At 42.0% G+C, this 10,793-nt stretch overlaps 1 protein-coding gene across 8 annotated transcripts; it reads right to left on the bottom strand.

Moving 5' to 3' along the window:
* Positions 1 to 1,802: 1,802 nt before the first annotated feature.
* Positions 1,803 to 10,391, bottom strand: TAC1 (tachykinin precursor 1). 8 transcript variants are annotated; one of them, XM_047696079.1, is made up of 8 exons: positions 10,090 to 10,389; positions 9,575 to 9,706; positions 9,028 to 9,072; positions 8,471 to 8,567; positions 7,926 to 7,970; positions 7,430 to 7,453; positions 5,615 to 5,668; positions 1,803 to 2,372 (listed from the first exon to the last, which is right to left on the bottom strand). In XM_047696079.1, exons 2-8 carry the CDS (start codon positions 9,695 to 9,697, stop codon positions 2,323 to 2,325), a joined length of 438 nt encoding a protein of 145 aa, XP_047552035.1. In that variant the 5' UTR covers positions 9,698 to 9,706; positions 10,090 to 10,389; the 3' UTR covers positions 1,803 to 2,322. The 8 variants fall into 8 exon arrangements, with proteins under 8 accessions (XP_047552035.1, XP_047552038.1, XP_047552037.1 ...); XM_047696082.1 differs by lacking the exon at positions 5,615 to 5,668 and having other exon boundaries at positions 10,090 to 10,391; XM_047696081.1 differs by lacking the exon at positions 7,926 to 7,970 and having other exon boundaries at positions 10,090 to 10,383.
* Positions 10,392 to 10,793: the final 402 nt, after the last annotated feature.

Genomic DNA, 10,793 nt, shown 5'->3' with positions numbered 1-10,793 from the left:
CTCACTGGTGTTTGGGAGAGTAGCTGGCAATGGCGAAGGGAACATTCACTGAGTACTTGCTGGGTGCTGGGGACTAAGCCCCAAGCTTTACATGTATCATGGTCCGCAATCCTCAGCTAGGCTCCATAGTGGATCCCCTCCATGGTAGTGTAGGGCCGTGGTGAATACTATCATTCATTAATCCACTTTACGGATGAGGATAACAAGGCAGAAAGAATATAAGGGACTTGCCCTTCATCACGCTGCCATTCAAGTGATGGAGCCAGGATTCAACTCCATGCAAGTCGACTCTGAACCCCACACTCATCCATTACATTGTTTCTTCTTGTTATAACACCTATGCAGAAATATATATGTATATATACTGTAGGAATATTGCTTTGTGCCTAACGACACACTATACATGTTGTTGTATGTCACTAAACGCATAATGCTATTTTAAATGATGGCAAAATATTCAATTTTATCAGTAGGCCAGTTTGCTTAATTAATCTTATTGTTAGATATTAATTTGTTCTGCTATTTCCCCCAATAATCTCTTTCTGTACTGACCCCTCTCACATACTTGCGTTAGAACTTCTGATCCTGGTATATTAAATTATATAGTTGATACATTGCAATTATTATTATTCTTAAATAGAGTATTAAGCATTACTATTAGGGAGTGGGGCTCTAGATGACTCTGACTTTCTCCATTTTGCTTATCATTTACAATTTGTAATATTTCAATGTATTGTATAATAAGGAAATGAGATTGTTAGAGATTTTATTCTTTAAGGTTTATATTTTAAGTAATTTTTACACCCACTGTGGGGCTCAAACTCACAACCCCAAGACTAAGAGACAGTCCTCCAACTACACCAGCCACGTACACTGGTTAGATTTTTTAAAAAAACTATTTAAAAATATAAAGCTTAAAATATGCCTTAGCAATTCTGTCCTAGAGTGGTTTCAACCATTGTTAATCAACATATTGGTCAAACTATTGATCAACAATAATCATCAATCCAGGCTAAGGTCATGGAGTTTTAGTTCATTAAACAATATTTGTCCTGAGCCTTTGTACCACTTGTCAGTGTTCCACACCCTCTATGTAACCCCAAAACATTTCCAAGGACACTTATTAATCCTTCTCCTTAAACAAATAAATGAAAGCCTCCCCCTGATTGTTCTGTATTTATTCCTGAAGCACATGCTTCAGCTGGGGAACGTAATGGGTGTTAACAATTCACAGGCCTCCTTAGAAATGCTAGAAAGGCGCTCTTGTCTTCATTATAGGGGTGACGCCCTATTATCAATAAGCCCCCATCTTTCTGCATCATCTTTTGTGAGAGTTTGGTATCTTAAATCTAGTGTGAATCACACACAGGTGCATTTATACCTGGGCTCCAAGCAGGGCTTCAATTGGAGTGTGCTGATGTTTTACCCAACAGTAACCAGGGGAATGCATCTCTAAGACAGATTATTATCCTATTTGTAAAAGGGAATCTTGGGCATGCATCAACAGAACTCACCCTCTGTTCTTAGGATTCCAAAATGTAATTGTTTTCCTCATGAAGGATCTCATGCAAAATGACTGACCCCGCCAGCCCCAAAAGTGTGTGTGTGTGTGTGTGAAGAAAGAGAGAGAGAGAAAGGAACTGAGATTCCACTGTAGTCATTTACCTTAAGAAGAAGAAATTTAGTAGCTCTATGTTTCACTGTTAAGCAGCCAAAATAGCTTCGAACATATTTTATCTACTAAAAGAACGTGTGTTGGTGTGACAGAAATATTAATGAAAGAATAACACCCAATCCTCAAGATATTTTTTCTTTTATTTAAAATGTTAACTATCACAACACATTATACAATGAAATGAAGACCATAGAATCACGTGAAAACTTGTAGAACACCTGTATATAAGTCACAACACGTGACACATGCTGCAGGGATACCCTCTGATACCAAATCTTAGCACATTTCCACCATGAAAACAGAGGAAGCACAACCCTGTCTGTGAGGTTCCTCTCCTTCAGCTGTGGCTGACGCGGCTGCTTCCAGGAAACGAAGATGATTTCTTTCTTTGAAGAGCCTATTTCTGTTTCACTGAACACTGTGCTTTGTTGAGAAATGACCACTGATTTCTACGTCTGAGGGGGGTCATATTAGAATTATACTTTCACAGCACGTATTGGCACAATATGAAAAATAAAGTTTTTTTGAGTTTTCCACTCAAAACAATGATTATTAAATAAATAATTATTCCTCATGGTGCAGGTGTCATGTTACCTTTCATGGGCCACTGACCCACATGAGGCTCAATAAATTACACATGAGGTGGTTTATTTGCGTCTTCGTTCGTAATTCTGCATCGCGCTCCTGTCATAAGCCACTGAGAACAAAGAGAAGGCAGAGGGGTTCTTAAGAGGACTCACTGAGAGAGTTAAATAAGCTTCAAGACACACTGTAATTTATTAAAAACTGGTAAATGACTCTTCCCACCTCCACTGAAGTATTTCTAAGAGTTTTCTTTGCATACCCTCCAGTCTTGCCTGTCTCTGTCCTGACTGGAAGTGATCTAACCACAGAATCCTTGGTTACTGAGGCCACCTGTCAGATACTTGGGCCCCCAAAGCATAGTTCCATAATCTACTGCAGTGTCAATTTTTCACAATTTTCTTAAGCAGTGGCAGAAACCCTACCCCCCTCACCCCCATGGTGATTTATAGAAAGGATAATGCCTGAAGTATAGGAGTACTAATAGTAGTAGGATGAAGGCAAAATGTGAGGCTTTTATTCTAGGACAGAGCCAATAGACTACAAACCATGGTCCAAATCTAGCCCACCACCTTTTCTTGAAAATTTAACGTTTTATTGGAATGTGGCCATACCCATTCATTTAAGTATTGTCTATGGCTACGTAGAGAGACAGCATGGCTCACAAAATCCAAAATATTTGTTATCTGGCTCTTTACAGAAAGAGTTGGCTGGTTCCTGTTATAGGAGTCCCAAATGGTGTAGGGGTCTCCTCCTATCTTGGGGATATCTTGCAATGATGGATTGTCATTGAAGCTAAAAACAACTTCATTTTCAGTAGGTAGAGCAATTGTGCCATCCACATACTATAGTATAACTTACCTCCCAGCACCCTAATGGCCAGTGAAAGATTAATCACTGCCTCTAAAAGCACTTAACATATAGCTAACAAGTAATTTAAGTGCTTTGACTGTCTGGAATGTTTAAAAAAGCCAAAATTATATTATATTATACGCAATTTCGAAGAGGTATGTAACCACAAAAGGGTAAGGATCAGACTACTGTGATCAGAATACTTAAGTATATTACTCATCATTTTAGTTAATTTATATACTTAGATTTACATTTTAGCGAAACGATGCTGCTTTTTAAAATTCATATATCCTGTATAAAATACTGAATTTAACAAAAACAGTAGAAAGCACTGTGGAAAGTATGTAGGAATCATAGATGCCTCTCTAAACAATTTTCTCAGTGAGAACGATCTGTTGAGAGAGGAAGTAGGTGAGGGCTGTAGGGTGCTCACTCTCCCTTTCCCGTCCTGAGCAGAGGCCCCGTTAGCTTCCAACACTGGGTTCACGACAAACTGAATGCTTTACGTCAATCACGTATGCGCTTCCGCGGTTGAACAGCCTGAGCCCCAAACCCGGCAGTACTCATGGAGGGAAATAGTCCCTTTCTCATCCTGTTCTGTTTGTATCAGGAGGAGGACGACTAGCACAAGCTTAGTTCCTGACAAGCTTTAGCTTAACATGATTCTGCTCCCCAGAGAAGTGAGGTGAAGGAGAACGTAAAGTAACCACAGTCGGATTGCTGTTGGCTGGAACAAAATATCCTTTTCACGGGAAGCAGAGTTTGGTTAACTGGTCCCTGAACCATCTGAAACTGTACGTACGTTTTTGTGTTTATAAACCAATGAGGTTTCTCTACAAAGCAGTTTCTAGATTTCTCAGACTGTCAAAGGGGCCTGTGGCCACAAAAAGTTAAATCAGATGGCTGCAGGACACAATCGTTAGTTACATTGCCTCCATTGATCCTATGAAAAGATCTCTGACTCAGTGTTTGCCCAATTTTTTTCTTTTATATTTTCTTAAAATGGAGGAGTGAAGATTGTGTCATAAATTGATCCCGATTCATTATAGTGATTCAATTTAGAACTCTAAAGTAGAACTACATTATTACTGGCAGACATTAATGGCATTTAATCTGTGTAAATTGCATAGTATCTGTATTATTTGTAAAGTTAGCCATGTTCTGAAACCTGTATCAGTTGTGGAAATAAAAAGTTGATGACTAACATGATTATCAAGAAAACCACAGTTATAGAAGGGCTAGTTGTACCCTTCTGCTACAAGTAAAACCAGTGTGGTTTAAATTTACATTCCATTTCCAAAAGCTGGAGGATTATACATATTAATAAAATAAAGTTTTTCATAAGATACACTGGTAACTGCTTTAAAATTTAAACTTGAAAAAAAAAATTTTATACTTGAGCAGCCCCCAAGTTACTGAAAAAGAAATACAAACGTAGTGTCTAAATTTGGAACGTAGAGGGACAATGATAGGATACATCATTTTTTGCATGAATTTTCCAGATAATTAAGCCAGCACTTCTTAGTTACAGATTTTCTAGAAACTTGAAATACCCTAAACGGATAAGGCAGCTAGTTACTTTCTAATTAGTTACTTAATACTATAATTCTATTTTCACTAAAGGTAAAATAGAGTTTGAATAGCTTTCCTGAGGAACCCAAGCTAATTGCTATAAAGGCCTGAATGTGCTTTACAGAAAAAATCAGTCTCTGTGAAAATGATACAGGAGCTATTTAATCTTGAAAATGATATGATGAATGGGTTTTCAGATATAGGAATGTGGCATTTTTACATAGAAGATGGGTACTACAGAGAGGAAAGGAAATAGGCAGGCTTTAGGCCAAGGGAAGGACTTGTTGAAGATTAAGATGGGTTATGAGGATTGTGCCCCCCCCTTCTCTGTGAGAGTTTACAGCCAGAACTGATCATAATCCCCCAGGATGACTTGATCCTGTTCCTTTCTGAAAGCACTGGCATGCACTGGGTTAGTTCCATACTCTCAGACATCCATCAGGATGTTTCGAGTTTGAGCTTTTATAACTTCATAAAGTATAAACGCATTTATTAGTTTTGTTTACTTTTGTGCTGGGAGACTGCCAGATATAATGTCATAAGTTTTTCGAATGATCTTGGTAGTAAGTGAAAATTGGTCTTATTTCCCACATATGCCTCCCTGCTTAGTTCTGGAAAGTTCAGTGTGGCTTATGTAACAAATATAAGGGAAAAAGTACTAGACTAGCCCAAGGATTCAGGTTAGGTAATGATTAAACAGGCAGACACTGGTAGGGCTGGTGGTTTGAGAAAGAAAGGTGCATCCTGGGTGAGATTAGCTTAAGCAGTTACAAATTCATTCTTGGATTTGTTTATTGCAATTAGTTTTTTTTTTTCACCGTAAGTACTCATTTTAAGTTTATCATTCCTTTTTAGTACTTTGAAAACTATGCCTTAGAAAGAAAATAAGATATTTAAGATATTGTCTATTTTCAGTCATGGTTTTATACATACCAGAATTTAAAGCTCTTTTGCCCATTAGTCCAACAAAGGAATCTGTTTTATGCCCTGGAAAAATACATTTAGGGGTATTTTAATATGTATGTATTTGAGGAAATAAACTGTTATAACTAGTACCGAAGAAAAGCAAGCTTTCGAATATATGCCTACATAATAAATATATAACCATTTCAAGTTTTGGTGAGCCTGAAGAAATGAAGATTTGTAATAAGTCTTACATTTGACATTAAAACAATACAATGAAAGCACTTTTCTTAATTCTATATCTAAATATTAGCAAGTATAGTTTATTACATTTTACCTGTTTATATACAATGCTTTAAATATTGCTGTTATTTATGCTAGTTTTGGTTTTTAGGGAGTCAGTTTCACAGTTGGGTGACAGAAATATCCAGTGTATGTCCTTGTGTACTATGTTGTGTTTCTCAGGAACTGAACCTTAGTTAAGTCAGATCCGTGCACCTGATGACTATAAACTCCTAACAGGTCACTATTTTAATTTTACTTCATTTATTTATTTATTTTTTTATTTTTTTAAAGATTTTATTTATTTATTTGACAGACAGAGATCACAAGTAGGCAGAGAGGCAGGCAGAGAGAGATGAGGAAGCAGGCTCTCTGCTCAGCAGAGAGCCCGATGCGGGGCTCATCCCAGGACCCTGAGATCATGACCTGAGCTGAAGGCAGGTGTTAACCCACTGAGCCACCCAGGTGCCCCTTAATTTTACTGCATTTTTAATAATACCAGAAAGGTGTGTTAATTTAGACATTAATAGAGTGCATTTATTTTCATTACATAGAAGTTTGCTATATATAATCTCTTTGGAAATCAAATCTTTAGAACATAAATATAAATAAGATTTATATATTTTCAAAGATGAAACCTTATGAGAAAGGTTACTATTTCAACTCTAGTGGGGAAAGGTCTCTTGCTTTATACTGTATTATTTGAGAATTGGACTGCTGTTTTAATGTGACCTTCTTTGCCAACCAGTGGACCAAAATCTAAGTGGAGTTGTGGGTGGACCCTGGGGTAAATACATATGGTTGAGATGGACTTGTGGGACTTCCCATCAATTCGAGTTCCATTAACTGGGATACTGGGATCTAATGAATGCCAAGTGCCATAACTGCCATCTCTACTGCACCAAGAAGTGTTTCATTGTACTTTAATAGATTGAGGGTCCCCATTCAATGATGGGATCAAAAAAACTGCATTTCTATCTTTACCTCTACTATGGATTCTGTACTCATTTACTTAACCTTCTTAATTGGTTGGTGGATTACCCTAGATATTGTTATGAGATCTGGCATACTGAAATGTTAAGAGATGCTTATAAATGCTTGGTTTTTGTTTTGTTTTGTTTTTATTTTTCCAGTGGAAGTGGTGGGGATAGGAGAGGATGAGGGGTGAAAAAGGAGAGGAATCTCCGGTTGAATTTTGACCCCTGGACTGAAATTCTTATCTAAAACTAACAATTTATAGGAGTTAAAGGATTTCTTCTGACTTTCTTTCACAGCTTAAAACAACAAATATTTATTATCTCACAGTTTCTGTGGGTCAGGAATTCAGCAACTGTTTAGCTAGGAATTAAAGGATTTTTAACATAATGCATCATTTTGCAAGTATCTAGGTCTAAGAAACAGTTTTTAAAAAACATGCTCTGGACGTGATTAATATGAGTTTCCTCCATTCTTATACTGCCTTAATTAAACATGTTAAGTCCTAAGTTACAACAGAAAAGAAGATATAAAATGAAATTCAATCTAATTTGCATTTGGTAAATGCCAAAATAATTTGAAACTTACTTTTATGAGAGATCTGGCCATGTCCTAGGAGAAAGAAAGAGAAAGTTAGCAAGGGCAATAGATTTATTTTAAAGATGCTATACTATATTTTCAGAAGAGAATTATAAAATAAGTTGATTTTTAACAAATGTAACATTTCCCATTCATGTACTATCCTGAGGAATATAACAGAACCATAAATGCTAACCAAATTATTAATGATAAAAACAAAATAGCTACCAAAAGGAATGTTTTTAAGTGCTTTCTATGGGCCACAAATTCAAACCCAGGACTTTGAGACCCCTGAGGCCTAACATAGTAACTGTTAGGCCACTCCACCTGTTTTCTTACAAGAAACACATCTCCAAGCTGGACCCCCAGGAGAGAGGGATACAAATCTCTACTTTTACTAAAGAGGCATTATCAAGAATCTGTATTTCAGCTCATAAAAGACTTTCTTCACTTTTCCTACATGTGCATTCACAATAGTAAAATAAAGATTTATAGAAATGTTTACCATAAAGAGCCTTTAACAGGGCCACTTGTTTTTCAATTGAGGAATCTGACAAAAGATGAATTGGTATTAACTGTTTACACGTTCCATTGATGGTGTGATGAATTCAAGGAAATTGAGTATTTCTATCATGAGACAGTAGGGAGCTAAATCTAATCTAAATCTAATCTAACCCCAAAGGTCTAAAATGGATTTCTGCAGGGCTTAGACCATTGTGAGTACTACCCCCTGGAGGCCCCCCCGCCCCCTTTGCCAGTTTGAGTTTGGATCTTGCATCAAGGGAGCACTCCCCTAAGGTTGCTTCCTGCTCTTGACTGGGGTCATTCTAATTGTGTGGGGCTGGCACAGAAGAGCTCACCCTCCCTCAGCGGGCATGTGCGTTTGTTAGTGGGGTGAGGGCCAGAGTCGCTTCCCGGGGGTATATCCATTTTAGGATGGAAATTTCTACTCAAAGAGCAAAAGAGACAGGGCGCTCTGAGAAGCAGTGAGTGAGGACACTGGGCAGGTTGCTCAGAGAGAGAGAGGGAGGGGATGGCTGCCCATCTCACCAGCATCCCGTTTGCCCATTAATCCGAAGAACTGCTGAGGCTTGGGTCTCCGGGCGATTCTCTGCAGAAGATGCTCAAAGGGCTCCGGCAGCTCCTCCTGGGGGACAGACGCACAGACAGACGGGCGTGTGAGTGTAGGCCATCAGCACGCGGCGCCAGCCCTGGGCGAAGCTCGGAGGCGGGCGGTGGCGGCGCCAGGGCCGGACAACCGGCCCGCAGCGAGGCGGGAGAAAGCCGGGTTTCCCAACGCGAGGGCTGAGGGGGATCCCAGCCCAGAAACTCTCTTCTTCCACCCCTCCCAGCAGAACTCGTGACCCCGGGCCCCGTTTTCGCGGGTTAGCGGGAGACGCTGCGTCCCCCAGCCCCGCGCGCTCTCCGCTCTTGGCAGAGCCTGGAGACCCCCGCCCCCCACCCCACTGCTCTGCCGCGCAGCCACCTGACTTTCTCTCGATTCTGGCGCGGGCTTTGGAGACGCCTCGCCGCCCTAAATGCACACAGCTGTGTGTCGCGAGTGGGGAAGGAATGCTTTTACTAGGGACCTGCACCGCGCCACTTACACTGTTCCCTCGAGGCGCGCTCCCTTGGGCCAATAGCCTGAGAGCCTTGTAAAGGAGTGAAATAAAAGCCAAGGCAGGAAGTTAGCTTCCCACCCACCTCGCCCCTCGAAGCCCCCAGCAGCTTGCCCGTTGCCCCCGCTGCTACCAGCGTCCGGCGCGCCCCCTTCTGCCCCTGCCCAGGGTTTCCAAATGCCCGGTCCTTGCAACTAGACTGAGTCTCCGAGATCCACCTTACCCCGGGATGAAACCTTGTGAGATTTCCATGCTTGGGAGGACCCCGGGCTCATCAGGGAGGGCATCATTCCTCCAGGGAGTTCCCGAGACCCGACGGTGCAGCCCCGGGGAGGAAACTTGGATCGTGGGCACAAAATCTCGTGAGGGGACCCAGGGAATGGCGTTCCTTTACATCCGCACCCCCCCACCCCCACCCCGCGCTCCTTCACCGCCTCTGGTCGCGGTCGCGGTGCCTGACAGGCTAACTAGAATGCTATCGTAGGGGAAGTGACAGCTCCCAGGGCCTGGAAGAACGGCGCGGGCTGGGTCTCACCTTGATCTGGTCGCTGTCCGACCAGTCGGACCAATAATTCAGATCATCGCTCGTTCCGATTTCTTCGGCAAACAGTTGAGTGGAAACAAGAAAAAAGACGGCCAAGGCCACGAGGATTTTCATGCTGGATTTCTGGGAAGAACGGGGAAGACATTGGGGATGGCTCTCCAAGAGTTGGGGCAGCATATTTTTTGGTCCCACAACGCAAGTCGGGGCCGATTGAACCAAGATAAAAAGCCTAAGGGATAACAAACCTAAAGCATACTTTGTACCCTTTAGGAAAGAGAATCATGCCCCCAAGCTTCTCAAAGCCCCTTCTCCCTGGATCCCAGCTCCCTCAGCCTCCAACCCAGCGGTCTACACCTTCAAGCCGGGAGGCTCTGCAGGTGGGAAACAAAGAGGGACATTGGCATTTGGGATACCCGTCTCCCCAGTGTCGCTCCGCTGTCCTCCCACTGTCCCTCGCCCCAGTGGCCAGCCGCCACCTCGGAGCGATGCCCCGTGCAGGTACTTACTGCGGCAGGCAGGCCCACAGGGTTCCTCCGGCAGCTCTAGCGCACGCGGGGCGCTCGGTACTCGAGGTGGCCCCGGCGGTGGAGGAAGCAGTTGCGGCGCGCTCTTTTGCCGGCTCGGTGCCGCGCGGTATTTATCCAAGGCTCGACGAGCCTCAAGGACCACGTGACACGCTCCCCACGCGACTTTCTGCTCAATATTTAATTAACTGCCTCTTCTCCTTTCGCTTGCGTCTGATTGAGAGTTTCCGAGACGGTAACCCGTCGGTGCCCAAAAAACATCTGGACCCAATTGGGTTTGAAATGACGCAATTTTAGGAAAATCAAGATCTCTCCATCCAATCCCGAGCGTCCAGTCTTCTTCCGTGTGCTGATCTGACGCCCCCTCCCCTCTCCTTCTTCGGAACGCGGTTCCATGACACCTAAAATTACTCATCAAAATTGAACAAAGTGACTCATTCCTCGGACTTCCGCAACTTTTTCGTCCCTTGAGACGTCAGGATAAGTTGCATTTTTAAGAATGGCCAAATGACTTCAGGTATTAAGATATTTTCGTCGATAATCTTGCTAAGAAGATCATTTGCAAAGGGGGGGGGTGCTTTTCTCTCCCTTTCTATTTCATCTGCAGAGTGTCTTTAAGTGTTTTTGAGATACAGTATCTTCTATGAGCAGAAGATCGTTCTCCCAAATCAACTACAATACCTGGC

The sequence above is a fragment of the Lutra lutra genome, chromosome 11, assembly GCF_902655055.1.
Source record: "Lutra lutra chromosome 11, mLutLut1.2, whole genome shotgun sequence".
In the NCBI taxonomy this organism is placed as follows: domain Eukaryota; kingdom Metazoa; phylum Chordata; class Mammalia; order Carnivora; family Mustelidae; genus Lutra; species Lutra lutra.
The sequence above is the reverse complement of the archived record's forward strand: the minus strand, read 5'-3'. Positions and strand labels throughout refer to the sequence as shown.

Bases quoted from the DNA above. Each gene is read 5' to 3' on its own strand.
- TAC1 (XM_047696079.1), bottom strand. From the start codon at position 9,697: ATGAAAATCCTCGTGGCCTTGGCCGTCTTTTTTCTTGTTTCCACTCAA. The intron at 9,073-9,574 runs GTGAGACCCAGC...CTCCTTTACAAG, and splicing joins CGGACAGCGACCAGATCAAG to GCTCTCAGGCTATTGGCCCA. The intron at 8,568-9,027 runs GTAAGTGGCGCG...TCTGTCCCCCAG, and splicing joins GCGCGCCTCGAGGGAACAGT to GAGGAGCTGCCGGAGCCCTT.